Genomic DNA, 17,324 nt, shown 5'->3' with positions numbered 1-17,324 from the left:
TAAACTCCAGTGGATACAAACTGAGTTTGTCCAACCTTTCCTCATAAGACAATTTGCCAAATCCAGGTATTAATGTAGTAAACCTTCTCTGAACTGCTTTCAACACATTTACATCCTTAAATAAGTAGACCAATACTGTACACAGTAATCCAGATGTGGCCTCACCAACACCCTGTATAACCGAAGCGTAACCTCCCTACTTCTGTATTCAATTCCCTCACAATAAATGATAGTATTCTATTAACTTTCCTAACTACTTGCTGTACCTGCATACTAGCCTTTTGTAATTCATGCATTAAGACATCTAGATCCTTCTGCATTTCAGAGCTCTGCAATCTCTCACCATTTGGATAATTTGCTTCTTTTTAATTCTTCCTGCCAAAATGGACAATTTCATATTTTCCCACATTATACTCCATTTTCCAGATCTTTGCCCACTCACTTAGCCTATTTATATCCCTTTTCAGCCTCCTTGTCCCTCTTCACATTCTACTATCCCACCTATCTTTGTGTCATCAGCAAATTTAGCAACTATACCTGCATCCAAGTCATTTATATAAATTGTTAAAAATTGAGGCCCCAGCACTAATCCCTGTGGCACACCACTTGTTACATCTTGCTAGCCAGAAAAAGACCCATTTATGCCTACTATCTGTTAGCTAGCCAATCTTCTATCCATACCAATGTGTTACCCCCTACACCATGAGGTTTCATTTTTCACAATAACTTTGGGTGTGGCACCTTATCAAATGCCTTCAGGAAATCTAAATAAAGTAGATCCATGGGTTTCCCTTTATCTATAGCATATGTTACTCCTTCAAAGACCGCCAATAAATTGGTTAAACATAATTTCCATTTCACAAAACCATGTTGACTCTACCTGATTATCCTAAATTTTTCCAAGTTCCTTGCTACAACATCTTTAATAATAGTTTCTAACATTTTCCTTGTAACAGATGTTAAGTTAACTGGCCTGTAGATTCCTGCGCTCTGCCTCCATCCTGTTTTGATTAATGGAGTTACATTCGCTATTTTCCAATCTAATGGAACCTTCCCCAAATCTAGTGCCAGAATTTTCCCCCCCATCTGGGGGAAAGTTTAGGAGCGGGCGCGTGGAGGTGCACCTCCGATCAGCGCCCCCAATTGGGGGCGTTCCACCATTTTACGTGGGCAGGACAATTAAGGCCCACCCAGCTTGACGTCCACCAAGAAACGCTATGCGCTCCCTGGGTGGGGGGGGGGGGGATTCCCTGAGCCGAGAGTGCGCTCTTTTGCGCATGCACATGGAAGAGTGCATTCATCTCCCTGAGGCTAAGTGCTGCCTCAGGGAGATCAGCTCCACCTTTAAAAAAAATGTTAAAAATAGAAAAGAAAAATTTCCCTGACATGTCCCCTCATGTGACACCATCACGTGAGTTGGGACATGTACATCACTTTCAAATACACTTCTATTATAGTTTTTAAAACCCTCATGAAACCTCATCCCGCCCGTGGATGAGGTTTCATGCTTTTTCTAATGCCCGCCAGGGCTCTCGGCCTGCCCGCTAACCTTAAGGTTGGACGGGCAGGTCCACTGATTACTTCAATGACTTTGCCAATGGCCTCAATTGGCCATTGACAGGTTGGCAGGTGCGCAGCTGATTCTGCTGAGCCCCCACCTAACTGAAAATTTAAATGGGGGTGGGGTGACATCGGGAGTTCCACCCGACGTATTCCCGCATCATTTTACACATCGGCGAGTGACTCCCCTCCCCCCCCCCCCCCCCCCCCCACCACCCAACTCGCTGACCGGGAAATCCTGGCCTAGGGAATTTTGGAAAATTAAAACCAATGCATCAACTATCTCACTGACCACTTTTAAGGCCTTAGGATGAAGTGCATCAGGATACGGGGATCTGTCAGCCCGCAGCTCCACCAATTTGCTCAGTACCACTTCCCCGGTGATTGTAATTTTCCTGAGTTCCTCCCTCCCTTCCATTCCCTGATTTACAGCTATTTCTGGGATGTTACATGTATCTTCTGTAGTGAAAACCGATGCAAAATATCAGTTCAATTCATTTGTCATCTCCCTATTTTCCATTATTAACTCCGCAGACTCACTTTCTATAGGACCAATGCTCACTTTGTTAACACTTTTAAAAATTTCTGTAGAAACTCTTACTATCTGTCTTTATATTTTTAGCTAGCTTTCTCTCATTCTCTAATTTTTCCTTCCTTATCAATCTTTTGGCCATTCTTTGCTGTTTTTTATATTTTGTCCAATCTTCTGACCTGCCACTCATCTTTGTGTAAATATATGCTTTTTCTTTAAGTTTAACACTATCTTTAACTTTTTTAGTGGATGGAATTCTTCTTTCGAGTTGGAATGTATTTATTCTGTGTATTCTGAAATGCCCACTACTGCATCTCTATTGACCTATCGCTTAAAGTAATTTGCCAGCTCGCTTTAGCTAGCTCTGCTTTCATGCCTCAGAATTGCTCTTATTTAACTTTAAAATTCTAGTCTTGGACCCACTCTTCTCTCCCTCAAACTGGATGTAAAAATCAATCATATTATGATCACTGCTACCTGGGGGTGCCTTCATTATGAGGTAATTAATTAATCCTATCTCGTTGCAAAATACCAAGTCTGCTCTCTGCTTGGTGCCAGAATATGCTGTTCTAAGAAACTATCCAAAAAACATTCAATGAGTTCCTCATCTTTTATGATACTATGAACTCCTCATCTAGGCTACCTTTGCCCTGATTTTCCCATTCTATATGAAGATTAAAATACCACATGATTATTGCCGTATCTTGCTGACAAACTCTCATTATTTCTGCCTTTTTTTTCCCTCGCCTCCCCCATCCTAATTTTTACATAACTGCCTTCTCAACGCCAACTCTGCTGACAGGTTTGTTTGTTACAGAATACTGTAAAACTGCTTTTTTTTTTTTGGGCCCTTCGGGACTGATACAGTGGTGTTGTCAGTTGGAAACGTTAGACCATCTACCTCGTGGTGTTGGGTAGGATGCCAGATTACTTAGCATGCCATCTTCTCTTGCAAATATGCCCACGTCTGTGTCCTGTAGATAGCACTGAACTGGGCTTTCATCTCCTGCCAGGGTCAGGGCACTGCTATCCGCCAAAGTAGTGTCAAACACTTCTCTCCTCGCACCCAGATGTATATCCGTTTTGATAGACACCAAACTCTGAGTTAGGGCTGCAATGCTCAGCCATATACATGCCTCCATTTTGACTTTTCAGTCCTTTCGTTCCTGACTGTGGCTTCTTCCTTCCTTAAACAATGAAGGCCAAAAATTTGGCAGAAATGTTTTTCTTAGATTTATAAAAATGGCTTCAATATTTTTTTTATCCCCATGTCAGTTCCCTTTCATTTCAGCGTGATATTCTGTAGGGTCTCCTTTGTCTCACTCCATACGCAAGGATCAGGCTATGGGGGGAGCATATGAACACAGTATTCATGAATTGACATTGCAGCAGTCACCGAGACCGGCTCATCACAAGGGTTGTGGTACTCTGAGCCTCACACGGTGGTCCCAGGGGCTATCTAACTGGTTTCCTGGAATCGGTCGTTTTACAAATCAGCCAACTGTGATGGTCCTTAGGAATTCACTGCTATTTTCCCTTGATCCAAATGCTGCTCGCACTCTTCTGACCACCTAGCTGTGCTATTAAAGTAACTGGTGGTTTTCTAACTGCCACAGGAGATTCCGCACCTCTGATTTGCTGCACATCTCAGTTCAACCATACCTGCCTCATAAGCAACTCGAGCTGACACCTTGAAGCATCTCTGTGCATCATTTCTGTTAATGCACAATTAGAGCAACTAAAAGTAATTCTATTGAAAAGAGGTGGCCACTGCTGTCTTCCTGCCCCTCCAGTTGATGCCCCATCAGAATGTTGACTATGTTTTTATGCTCTTTTGTGCATCTTCCTGTAAACCTCCCCTTTCCAATGTTGCAGCTTTTAGCCTCCGTAAAAGAATAACTGAACTTTTTAGCTGTCTTTTCTCATCCAACTCTTAAGCTTAATGACTCTAGCTACTACACTCCAAAAGTACTTCATTGGCTGTGAAACACTTTGAAACACCTGTTGGATGTGAAAGGCGCCATATAAATTAAAGTCTTTTTTTTTCTTTGTAGTGAATAACCTACCTCCGTTGCTCCATTCTTTTTTTTACCATTAAGATTGATATTAATATCCAGCATCTCTACTAGATCCTCTACTTTCTGGATTTGTAAAGTACTTCCTGTTGTGTGCCAGCCGTGGCTCAGTAGGCAACACTTTCGCAGTCACAAGGTTTTGGGTTCGAGACCCACTCCAGGGCTTGAGCACAAAATCAAGACTGACACTCCGTTGTAGTACTGACGGAGAGCTGCACTGTCAGAGGTGGAAGCAACGTTAAACTCAGGGTTTGTCTGCCCTCAGGTGGATGTAAAAGACACCATGGCACTATTTCAAAGAAGAGCTAAGGACTTACCACCAGTGACCTGCATGTATCCAATATGTATCCTGCAATCAACATCACAAAAAGCACAGTTTATCTGGTCATTATCACATTGCTGTTTGTGGGAGCTTGCTGTGCACATGTTGGCTGCCGCGTATCCTACATTACAACAGTGACTACAGTCCAAATGTACTCCAGTGGCAATAAAGCACTTTGAGATGTTCTGTGGTCATGAAAGGTTATTTAGAAATGCAAGTCTGGCTTCCTTTTTTTGATGGTACCCTTCCCGTTGTCCTCAAGGTGCCTGCCTCCAAACTAACCTTTCTCCTGTGCTATCTTGGCAATCTGTTGTGACTAGTCTGCTACTTCCTTGTAGCTGTTATGATTCAATTGCCCTTAATTGGTACTTTTAAAACTTGTGGAAAGCAGCTGCCAAGAAATTGTCTATCACCTTGCAAATTCCGGCCTAATCCATTTTTACCAGCATGACTTTTTGTTTAACCCTTTTACCTGTGAGATTGTTGTCTATGCTTTGCACTTCTGGAACTCTGTTCAGGTGATAACTCATTTTCTCTTTTTAAGCTTGCTGGTTTCCTGAATTATGGCCTTGGCTCTGCATCTTAGTTTTTCAATTTTAAAAAAAGGAGTCTGAATGAGTTGCCACCCCAAACATAAAAGAAAGGGTTCAAAGAATAATGAGCAGGGGTAACATTTGGGCTGCAAGTGTACTGGAGTTGACAGAATGTTTGGATTTGATGGACTGTTTTGCTCTCTTTTAGGAAAGTGCTTGTGCCAGATGTCTGGTTAAATGCTGTACGTGCTGTCTCTGCTGTCTGGAAAAGTGGCTGCGATTTTTAAACCAGGTACTTCACTCCTTTAAGAGCTACTAATGGGGATTGTGCAACGAGCTTTATTGGAGAGGAATTGAAAAGGCTTTGCACTTGGGTACAGCAGCAGTCAATGTGTGAAACTACTAGATCTGAGAATATTAATATGTAGACCTGAGAAAGAAACTTTTGAAAAGTCTGAATGTGATTCTGAGATTAGTAATGCAATTTTAACGAGGAATACAAATTCAAAAAGATTCAAAAGATGGCAGTAAATCTGAAACATCAGTGATCCCATCATCTGTCTTCTCAAAAGTAGGGAGTCAGAGTCCATTTGCCAACCACTCAGTACTCTCTGCACATACAGTATAAATTGTTGTTTTCCCCTTGTATTGGTGTTCTTGCAAAGTGTCCTGGTGAGGATAGGACGAAAAGCTTTGACACGTCCCTTTTTTTAGCAATTCTCAGTTTTCTGCAGTCCGAATCTCCTTGGAGCCTAATTATTGAAATGGGCTCCTGTTCTAATGTGAAGGACATGCATTGACTGTAACAAATAAGCAATTAGTCACACTGCGTTGTCCAGTAAAATTTTCAACATAACATTCTAGGAGTACAAGGTGGTTATAGAAACAGAACTACGATCCTCCTAGTGAGTTGCGAGTAACCAAGCAGTGGAATAAATAGCCTTTACGTTTTCCTCTTGCTTTAACATCATTCGATGCAAGTTGTGTTTTAATAAATGCAATAACTTTAACCAAGTATTGCTGAAAAATATTTTTTGTTGAAGCTTTTCGTCTTGCGCTCATCAGGACAATTCGCAAGAAAATACCAATGTCGGGGGAAACAACATATTTATACTGTATGAGAAGAAAGTGCTGATTGGCTGGCAAGTGGACCCTGATTGGTAAAGGTGTTGCCCTGGAGAATGCACCAGTTGATTGTGACTGACCTTTAACTGCCAAGCATTGTTTGACATTTAAACCAGACAACTTGAGGCTGATTGGCCAAGCCATTGCCCTGGAGAATGAACCAGCGAATGGATGACATTTATTTTGCTTAACTGAAACAGGTGCAATATGTGTACATGATCTTTCTGTCTGCAAAGAATAGAGCTCTTTGTATTAATATATGTAGTTCCCAGTACACGCAAATGCACCAAACTGCCAGCCCAACTGGCAATCTTCAATTGGTTGTCAACGTCATTCTTAGCACATTGAGCATTATTTAGCAAATGTTGTCCAACTGCCATCTTGGCCAACTTTAACTTAATTGCTACATCAAACGTTCTTCACAAAGTCCCATGTGTTCATCTGTTGTACTTGGTTTAAAAAGTACATTAGTTTCTTTAGCTGCTCTTTGTTTTTGTTTAACGTATTTATAAAGTTCCGTAGGCATTGAAATTGCGGCATGTGTACAGTTGATTTTTCACAATCTAGGGAACTTGGAGGGCAGGTTTCACAGCTCTCAAGGGTCATCTAAAGAAGGCAGCGGGGAAGCTATCTGCAGTGTCTTCCAACATTGTTTACACCAGTCTGAGGCATACCTTATAAATGGCTCCAATGAGCAAGACCTTATCCATTTAAATGGCAGTAAAGAAGCCTGCCCATGAGTCAGTCTTGGTCCCCATCATTGTCCAGAGAACATGTGCTCACCTTGTGATACTGTGTGCATTTTGATTGAAATGTGTGCCGTTGCTTAAACTTCAAGGCCAGATGCTTTTATCTCCTGTTTGCATGGTGTATAAAGCCAATCTATTTATCCAGCTCTGCTATTCATGGTTGTGAGAAACCAGCCTGAATGGTAGAAGGTCAGAGGTTTCTCTTGGAGTCAGAAAGATCAGGGGAAAGAGGAATCATTTGAACAACAAAAGATGCGAAGCTACTTTAAATTTCAAGAACAAAATCAGGTATTTCACTTTTAATGTTTAATCTGATTTTTTTCCATTGTACTTAAAGCAATTTTTTAAAAATCTAGATAGTAAAAATTTATTTAAACATTTTGATGCTTTTAAGAATGTCCTTTTACCTTTTAATTTTAACCCCAACCTTTATATGCCTTTCCATATTTTCCTTGTTTTAGTTAATCTGTATTTTAAAGTAATTAAGATTAGCTTCATTGTCTTAATTTGCTCTTACTATTTTTTAAAATAAAACACATCAATTATACAGCCAACTTTTAATGCTTCTCTTTGCTGATCTATTTTTTGTAATCACCTATCCATGTGTTATTTTCCAGGTTAGTTGAATAGTGAGATTTACATTACTGTGATGGCATTTCTTGTTCTCAAAAAAGGGACAGAGGAATGAATGCATCGAACGACATGGTAATAGCTGCAAGATTGTCCAGCTATATGTTGTTGGACTACTGAAGCCAAAAACTGTAGTGAAACTTCTTAAGCGCAATGGCCCTGAAAGTATTAAGACGGCCGCGAGAATTTTCTACTCAGACTTAAACCCTTGTAGGGCCACAGTTTCTGTGGAGGAGCTTGTATCTCAGGCCTTTCACAATGCTGGGGTGAAGCTCTGCTTCACCCCTCTGTTTCAGTGTTGGTTATTGCAAGGTATCCTTTCTGGCACAAACACTTAAGTTTGTGAAGGCGAGATCAGCTGTTGCCATGACAACCATCTATCCACTGCCTCAGTGCGTTGTAGTGCATCTCGCATTCTACCGCTCGGTTCAGCTGCTTCACAAAGCAATGATTATTCACAGCAAGCAGTCCATGGAAAAAAAAAGAAACTGGACAAGTGCCCACAATGCTGTTCTCATGACTCTGACTGGCTGATCTGATGCCATTGTCATTACTGGAGGCTGGCCAGAAATCTGTGTTTCGATAAACATCCATACTTTTGCTGAGGAAATTTATAATTAAATAATCCCTCAAACTTTGCACAATTATTATGGTGTTAGCTCTTCTGCGGCAGTTTCTGATGGTGCTGCTGTCTCCTTTAGAATGATTTAGATTGTAAACAAAGCTGTTCCTTTGGAAGTGAAGTGGGAGGAAAACGATTGAGCCATTTAAAAAAAAATCATCATATGTCTCTTACTTTGTAGCGGACAGCTTGGTCTAATAATTGAGCAAGCTGTTTTCTTTACAACGGAAGTGTTGAGGACAGAGCCCACCCACTCTATTTTAGCATGTTGCTAAGGGTCAGCTTTATGTGGTGCACTTCATTGTACATCTGCTCCTACAGGTCAGGCAGTTCTTCATCCCTGTACCTGCCATAGGAAATCAGAAGGAGATGTTTCAGACTGCAGCTGCAGGACTCTCACCCTTTCCCTCTGTGCCCCTCTCTCAATGTCGTATTTCATTTTTCTCAAAAGGCTTCAGTTCGTTTGGCGTTGCGTTGGTATCAGTCGCGTTGGTATCAGTCGCGTTGGTATCAGTCACAGTCACGTTGCTCCTTCAGCTGAAGAGGAGAAACGTGACCCTTTTTGCCTAGATGATTTGGTTTGAGTGTCCCCATGGCGTCCATTGGACCTCCGGGGAACCTTATGAACTTATTTTACTGTCAGGGGAAGGTGGGCATTCCAACAGGGTGTATAAAACTTAGGCCAGAATTTTACACTTCCTCACAGGCGGGTTTTAAGTGGTGGGAGGGAGGGTTAAATTGAGGGAACGGGGTTCCCTCTGGGTTCCTGCCCGCCCCGACCACCCAGCGATTTTACACTGGGGTGGGCAAGGCCTCGGACGGAGAGCCCATCCTTACCCCAGTTGAGGCCCTTAAGGCCAATTATTGGCCACTTAAGGGCCGTTTCCTGTCCAGCCTCAACTTTTAGGCTGGCAGGAGGATTGAACACCTGTGAGGGAAGAAGAACAGAGTTAGATCCCAGGCGGGATGTGGGGGAGCACCTCCATCAGAAGCCCCCTCCTGAAGTTGGTCCGATGGCCTCTGGACCTCCCTCTCTTCCCCAACCCCCCCAACCGCCTTACCCTGAGACCCCGATCATGCCCCCTCGGGCCTTCCCTAGCCTCTCTGCCCTGGCACCCTTTGACCTTACCTGGGCCTCCGGTGCCCAGACTTAGGCTTCGACATCCTCCAGCATTTCTTCTTCTGTCCGCAGCAGCTCTCTAATACGGGGCTTCCTTCCGAGTGAGGAACGGAAGTCCCACTGCAGCCACTTAACACTCATTTAATATTCTCTTCGGACGGCAGGAAGGGAGACCCCATCATCCGAAACATTAAGGCCTTAGTCACCCAAGGAGTAAAGCTCAGAGTGATGCCTAGTCAGACAATCAGGGGGAAAACTCTCCACTGGTTGGAGTCATAACAAGCACAAAGGAAGATGGTTGTGGTTGTTGGAGGTCAATCATCTCAGCTCCAGGACATCACTGCAGGAGTTCCTCAGGGTAGTGTCCCAGGCCCAACCATCTCCAGCTGCTTCATCAATGACCTTCCTTCCATCATAAGGTCAGAAGTGGGGATGTTTGCTGATGATTACACAATGTTCAGCACCATTTGCGACTCCTCAGATACTGAAGCAGTCCATGTCCAAAAGCAGCAGGACCTGGACAATATCCAGGCTTGGGCTGACAAGTGGCAAGTAACATTCGCACCACACGAGCGTCAGGTAATGACCATCTCCAACAAAAGAGAATCCAGCCATTGCCCCTTGATGTTCAATGGCATTACCATCACTGAACCCCCCGCTATCAACATCCTGGGGGTTACCATTGACCAGAAACTGAACTGGACTAGCCATATAAATACTGGCTACAAGACCTCCTGATTCCCCAAAGCCTGTCCACCATCTACAAGGCACAAGTCAGGAGTGTGATGGAATACTCCCCACTTGCCTGAATGAGTACAGCTCCTACAACACTGAAGAAGCTGGACGCGCTCCAGGACAAAGCAGTCCACTTGATTGGCACCTCATTCACAAACATTCACTCCCTCCACCACCGACGCACAGTAGCAGCAGTGTGTACCATCTACAAGATGCACTGCAGGAATTCGCCAAAGCTCCTTAGACGGCACCTTCCAAACCCACGACCACTGCCATCTAGAAGGACAAGGACAGCAGATAGATGGGAACATTGCCGCCTGGAAGTTACCCTCCAAGTTACTCACCACCCTGACTTGGAAATATATCACCATTCCTTCACTGTCGCTGTGTCAAAATCCTGGAACTCCCTTCCTAACAGCGCTGTGGGTTTACCCTGCAGCTGTTCAAGAAGGCAGCTCACCACTGCCTTCTCAAGGGCAATTAGGAATGGGCAATAAATGCCAGCCCAGCCAGCGAAGACCACATACCATGAATTAATTAAAAAAGTTAGCAGTGCACCTTAAGGCTGCTGATTGAGCATCACATTCTACAGAGTTGAAGCCAATATCAGTCGTATAATGGAAGTCTTTGTTTAGATAAATTTGTTTAAAAGCCTGTTAAATATTAATTTACCCAAATCATAGTTTGTATGGAAAGGGGATAATCAGTAATATCCAAGATGTTGGAGGTAGAAAAACAGAACTATCTTCACAATTAACTGTTTTGAAAAAGTTTTAATAAACTTTGTAGATTAGAAAATTATTTCCATTACAGTCTCAATTTTATCATAGAATTTCATGGCACAGAAGGGGCCATTCGACCCATCGTGCCTTTGCTGGCACCTTGAAACAATTAGTCCCCATCCCCTGTTCTTTCCCCACAGCCCTGCATCTTTCCCTTTTCCAGTAGATATCCAGTTCCCTTTTGAAAGTTACTATCGGGCAGAAATTTGTGCTCGGCGGGCAGGCACACACCCAACCCGCTTGAGCGCAAAATGACACACGATGACATCGGGCGAGCATTCCGATGTCACCATGCACTTGCGCGATGTTTCGGTCGGTGGGTGAGCATGGGAGTGGGCAGCGCGCCCGCTGACAATTAACAGGCCCCATTAAGGCCATTAGAGCTCCAATTGAATGAGGTCTTTTGCTGCCCATCCAACCTTACGGCTGACGGGCAGGCGAAAAGGCCAAGCGGCCTTTGGATTATTTAGGAAACCTCATCCACAAGGCGGGATGAGGTTTCCAACAGCAATTAAAAATGTAATAAAGTTTAAGACTCATAATGCCACTGCCCATGTGACAGTGCTTAACAGTGGAAATTGTTTTTGTGTTTTTAAACCTCCAGCTCCCTGAGGCAGTAATGTCTCGCCATTTGTTGGCCAGCCAGCGTGAAATCAATGTCGGGGCCCGATCGCAGTCGGCTTCACAATTGGTCCCAGGCCTGCCCACCGCACCCGCCCCACAAGTAAAAACCCTGCTCCTTGACTTTGCTTCCATGCGTGCTTTCAGTCAGTCCATTTCAAATAACAACCATTCATTGTGTGAATTATTTTTATCACCCTACTGGTCCTGCCAATTACTGTTACTCTGTGCCCTCTAGTTACTTCGGCTAGTGGAAACAGCTTTTCCTTATTTAATCAATCAAAACCTCTCATTAAATTTTTAAATCTTCCTGTAGCCGTCCCTGCTGTGGGAAGCATAATTCCAGCTTCTCCAGCCTCTCTGTATCCTGAAGTCAATCACCCTGGTACCATACAGTAAATCTCCTGAGCTGCCTCTCCAAGGTGAGATCCTTCCTATAGGATGGTGCCTAGAATCGAACACAGTACTCTAGGTGAGGGCTAGCCAGTGATCTATGGGTTAGTGCTTTTGTACACTATGCTTCTATTAGAATTTACTTTGTAATACTAATGGAAAATGCTTGATTTAAATTCCTAGTGTCAAAACGCACAGCAACAATAACTTTCTAGTCACTAGTCATTACGATCAGTGTCTCTTGTTCAGCCTTTCATCTTCCTGACAATGACTTTGCAACATGGAGTTTCTGTCAACACTTGCAAAGTAGGTCAGAGAGAAAGAGGCCCAGCACTTTGATCTGAGCAGGTCCAGCATAGCTGGAACAACAGCACTTTTCATAGCTAAACATGAGAAAGACTGAATAACTGTCGAGGATCACTGAGGCTTTCACTTAGTTCATTTCAGAGGCAGCAGGTTTTGAACTTCTGGAAGCCAGTCAGGGAAAAATGTACTGAGGTTCAACAAGGCTTTTCACGGACCAGAGATTATCTTGGAGCCTTGGGGCTGTTAGCAAGAGGCGTCCTTTTAGTCCCAAGCATTAAACTTTTCACAGATCACAACAGCTGAGTTCGTTGGCACAAATGTCTTCCAATTTGAAGTGCTCAGGGCAGATTCTTTCCTGGCAGAGATCTTGGAATGATTTTTCAAAAAAGGCAGCCAATATCTTGTTATTCTTACTGTAGCAACCATACCCATCAACCCCCCATAACAGACATTTCTGTTTGTAGTTAGGAAACATACTTAGAGAACAGGTAAAAATATAGCTGCTGATCTCCAGGCAGTGAGTTCTGTCGGTGAGTAAAGATTTATACCTGTTGCTGGTGCAGATGGACAATTGCATGACAGTTTCCTGAGGCAACTTGCTTACGTGGCCCTTGGGATCGCTTTTGCCATAAAGCATGCGTAAAGCAGGTATAATTAGCTGCCAAGGTTGGCAACTGAGGTACAGCCTTTCAAAGGACAGTTCGACCTACATGTTTTAGCAAGAGATGGGGGAGCAATCTTAGATTGGAAGGTGCAGTGTTTGCCTCACTCACTTCGTAGATAACTTCACTGCAAGTCACATCAATCTTTTCTTCATACTTTGAGAGTTATGCCTGTGGACAGTTTGCACCAAGCAGCCAGAGAAAGTGGCAGGAGAGAAAAGAAAGAACTCCACTGATTTAGACTGTCTTGAAGCAAAGTGCAGACAGGAGGCGTGCGTGTGCGCGCGCGCGTGTTGTCACACACACCACCTGCCAGCTATTAAAACAAGGTGCCGGCTCCTTAACTGCGGCACACGCTTTTCACTTTCCTAAAACCAGATGGTGGCCAGGGCACAGAATCTTCAGCAAGATGTTGCAAACAGGTGGACGTGGCTTCACCACAAAGCAGCTCACAGAAGCTGGAAGGTCACCGTTGAGGGTCTCCTTCGGAACTTCACTGTTGGCCATGGGCTGCTACCGATGATCGTCAAGGGGGTGGAGAGGAAGGTCCAGCTGTGTGTGGGAGAGGAAGCTGTACCGGAAGGGGTGAGGTTGGGGATGGTGGGGGGGGAAACGATGGTGTCACAGGGTGAGGTTGGGCGGTGGGTGGAAGGAATATCGGGGCAGGAAGGTGTATTGGGGAAATGCGGCAACTGGGGAGGTAAGTGTAAGGGAAGGAGTCTGGTGAGGGGGGGCAAGAGTCCAGGGGGAGGGGGAAGGAATCTGGGGGAGGTTTGGGGGAAAGAAGTCCAGGGCATTGGGGGGGAAGGTGTCTGGGGCATGATGAGGAAGGTGATGTCTGGGGAGTTGGGGGGAGGGAAGGTGCCCGGGGGAGATGAGGAGGGTGTCCGGGGGGTGGGGAGGGTTGAGGAGGAAGATGACCGGGGGGGGTGTTGAGGAGGAAGGTGTCCGGGTAGTAGGGGGGGTTGAGGAGGAAGATGTCTAAGGGGGTTGAGGAGGAAGGTGTCTGGGGGGGGTGGGGAGGGGAGGGGAGAGGAAGGAGTCCGAAGGGTTGGGGGGGGAAGGAGTCCCTGGGCGGGGGAGGAATGGGGTAGGATGGAGTCCAGGTTGGTGAGGGCGGGGGGGGGTTAGGGAGAGAAGGAAGGTAATGTTGGGGGAGGGCAACAGTGATGGGGGAAAGGATATGGGTGACTGGGGGATGGGAAAGGACAGGGGAGCTAAAGAAGTACTTGACTACAACCGTCTTGCAAAATCAAAAGTAAGCAGAGCAAGGGAGGGCTCTGTAAAGTCAATGACTGCCTCCTGGGGCATGAAATGAGGGTGGGCGTGATAGGAGGGAATGGTGAGAATGAGAGAGGGGAGAGTGAGCCAGAGGGGTGGGAGGGTAAGGGTGCAATGGTGTCGGTAGAAGGGACGGCGATGGTGATTGGTGGGCACTTAGAGGCAGACACTGATCCTGAGGGAGGGAAGGAGGAGGTCATTGTGGATGGGGATGGGATTCTTGGGAAGATAGGGAACGTGCATGTTCACCTGGACGTGCTGGAAAAAAAAGGGTTCTGGCTGATAGGGGGAGGTGGAAGGTGATGCTGGGGGGGAGTCAACAGTGATGGGGGAAAGGATATGGGTGACTGGGGGATGGGAAGGGACAGGGGAGCTGAAGAAGTTCTTCACTACAACCATCTTGCAAAATCAAAAGTGACGGAGCCTCATGGATGGGCATAGGTGCAGCATGGGAGTGCGATCATTGGGTGGGTGGAGATGCAGGTCAGCTCAGATGGACAACTGAAAGTGAACCCCAACAGGCAGCATTGAAAAAGCTCAGGACATTATGATGAGTGTGAAGGAGGAAGACTCCGTGTGCATGAGAGAGTGCTGGCACAAGGCTCCGAAAGGCCTTGCCACACACACACACTTCGCCCTCCAGAACCATTCGTGGGCTGGCTGTGTGCAGTGAGAGGTGGGGGTGGATGCAGGGGAAGTCTCGCAAAGCCTGTAAATGAAGCTGAAAGACAGCATTACACATTATTCAGTGAAAGTGAATATATTTTCAGATTATAAAGTGACAAAATGTGTTCACCTGTACAACGAGTTGTGATCAGAGATTCTTCGCTTTTCCAGGCCTACCATTTCTTCTAGATGCTGCCCTGACACCCGCAGCAGGGGTGGAGACAGCCTGTGCAGTGGTTGGCCCTGTTGCCTCTGAAGTCTTTGGCATGGGTCCTCTAGAGAGCCAAGGCCTTGGGGGCCCTGACTTGCTTTGGCTGTCAGCTGCTCCATCTGTGGTGACAGAGGACGAGGTTGAGGGGGTGACAGGCAAAGGGGACTCGAAGGGAGAGGACAGCCTCTGAGATTCCTGTGAATTACCCAGGAGTGTCCATCTGCTGCTCCTCCTCCCTTTGGGTGCCCAAGGGCCCCGGCCTGACTCCTTGAGGGAAAGGAGCATCTGGAGGGACATCGAGGTGTCCCTTTTCCCTCTCTCGTTGCCACTGCAGGAACTCACCCATGGCTACCGCAATGGAGTGCAGGTCTATATGTGTATCTCTGCATTCTGCTGGACCAGTGTCTCCAGGGCATCCACCAATCTTCCCATGGAGGCCTCCATACAAGCACATATGGGCACCATTTCATCAGAGAGTAGGCGGACTCACCGGCCCCTCCATTGAGGGCTTCCAGCAGCTCTGCATGATGTTCCACCACCTGTTCTGCTGACTCTCCACATAGGGTTGGAAGGCCGAATCCAGAGGCTTGTCATCTGACTCGGACCTCACAGATGCCTCTTCCCCAGCAGCCCTCCAAGTGCTAAGGGACTCAGCTGAACCTGACTCCTCCTGCTGTGGACATGTGTCTGTGTGGTGACCACCAGATTCTGAACCCAAACCTGCTCTAGACCTAGGTCCCACCGAGGTGTGTGTCTCTGCGCTGGTGGAGGGTGTGGGTAAGCGCTGTGACGGGTCTTCCAGGCTGCTTATTTCTAGCTCTTCAATGGAGGAGGTGCCCTCTTGGCTGGAGGTGAGGACGTGGATGGAGCTGATGGACTGGCTGGCTGAGGGTGTCGGTTGCTTGGCAGAGCTCCCTGTGACCCAAAGTAGAGATGATTAGTGCGTGGCAGCAGAGTCAAAAGCAGAAGAGAGAGCACTCAGTTGCATTGAGAGAGGGATGATGTGGGTGTTCGCTGCCGAACTCACCGTCCCCTCAGGCAGGGTCCATGTTCTCACCAATCAATGCAATGGCTCACTCCTCAAAGTGAGTGAGGGGCTGAATGGGGCCACTCCACCCCCAGTCTGGGATCTCTCCCTGCTGATGTGAGCCAGCTTCTCCTGCGTGAAAACAGATGGAGCGAGTGTGCGCAGGACACATGGCACTGAATAAAACGTTTGTGTGTTGAGCGGTGCCATGGACAGAATGAGGACGTGAGCTCTAGGGGCTGTGAGGCTGATGGAGATGTGAGGGTGTGTGTGAGGGTTAGAGGCATGAGATCCCTGTGGATGTGAGATGAGCTTGTAAGTGTGAGTTTAGAGTGATGAGATGATTGACTTACCCTGGCCGGCACAGATGAGATCATTCATCCACTTTCTGTAAGGGATGGCTGACCTCTTGGCAGCGTTGGCACTGACCACCACTGCCACCACCTCCCAAGCTGAATAGGTGTTGTTGCTGCCCCTCCTGCAGACAGTGCGGGGGTAGAGGACATCGCGGTGGGCCTCCACGGCGTCCAAAAGGCGTGCCAGGGACGCGTCACTGAATCAGGGGGCTACACTCTTTTGTCTTTCGGGTCCATGCCTTCTGTGCAGAAGATCTGGGCTGGAAGCACTGAGAGGTGTGCGTGCACAACTGCACTTTAAATATGGCGGCCAGCATGAGGAAGCTGCGAGGTGACGGCAATGCAGGCAAATCGGAGGCCGCCAGCCAGCGAAACGGTGTGTTTCCTGGGAATGCACGGTTAATCGAGGCAGGATTGGGACGATATGGCATGAAAAGCCGCCGTTGCGGCCAGCGGGTAAAATGCCCTTCTTCGCACCCGCTTCCGCACTTAGTGAAAATCTGGGACGGTTCCGCCCAGTGAGAGACAATTATTAGGATCCAGTTATTTTGGATGCTGAAATAATTTGTAATACTATTGGGGCTAATGTTAGTGAGAAATTCAGTAAGGGTATAATCAGGAAAATCTGTTTTATACTCAGGCTAAATTTTTTTTTGCTGACAATATACTGAGGAAAATATATTCCAAACTTAGAGAACTGCAGGCTTGACCTGACCTCATTGTGTGAAGCTGCTATAGTCAGCCCAATTTCCAATTGCAGACTGTTATGCAGTGACCCCTTCCAAAAAAGCGAATGCATCCAGCGAGGGGATGCGAGGGTTAATATCCTACACAGTTTGAATGATCTGTTGATGCTTACGGCCTTTGTAAAATGTAAAATGGACCTTTGTGTGGTAACCTGGTGTGAACTGAGGAGCAAAGAAACAAGAGAATATTAGAGGGGGAGGGTGGTGTGGCTTGTTACATAGGCAAAGCAGCGAGGGCACTTCCTAAATATGCATTTTTGTAGGAAATTC

At 46.1% G+C, this 17,324-nt stretch overlaps 1 protein-coding gene across 5 annotated transcripts in view; it reads left to right on the top strand.

Annotated features, from left to right (window-relative positions):
* LOC121289206 (choline transporter-like protein 3) overlaps positions 1–17,324 on the top strand; it is a 96,527-nt gene that overhangs the window by 70,400 nt on the left and 8,803 nt on the right. For all 5 annotated transcript variants that reach the window (XM_041208409.1, XM_041208405.1, XM_041208406.1 and 2 more), the window contains one exon: positions 5,231–5,314. In XM_041208409.1, the coding sequence (XP_041064343.1) occupies positions 5,231–5,314 (84 nt within the window). The remainder of the gene's footprint in view (positions 1–5,230; positions 5,315–17,324) is intronic.

Source organism: Carcharodon carcharias, chromosome 16 (assembly GCF_017639515.1).
Source record: "Carcharodon carcharias isolate sCarCar2 chromosome 16, sCarCar2.pri, whole genome shotgun sequence".
Classification (NCBI taxonomy): Eukaryota; Metazoa; Chordata; class Chondrichthyes; order Lamniformes; family Lamnidae; genus Carcharodon; species Carcharodon carcharias.
Note: the sequence above shows the minus strand (reverse complement) of the source record. Positions and strands in the feature narration are given on the sequence as shown.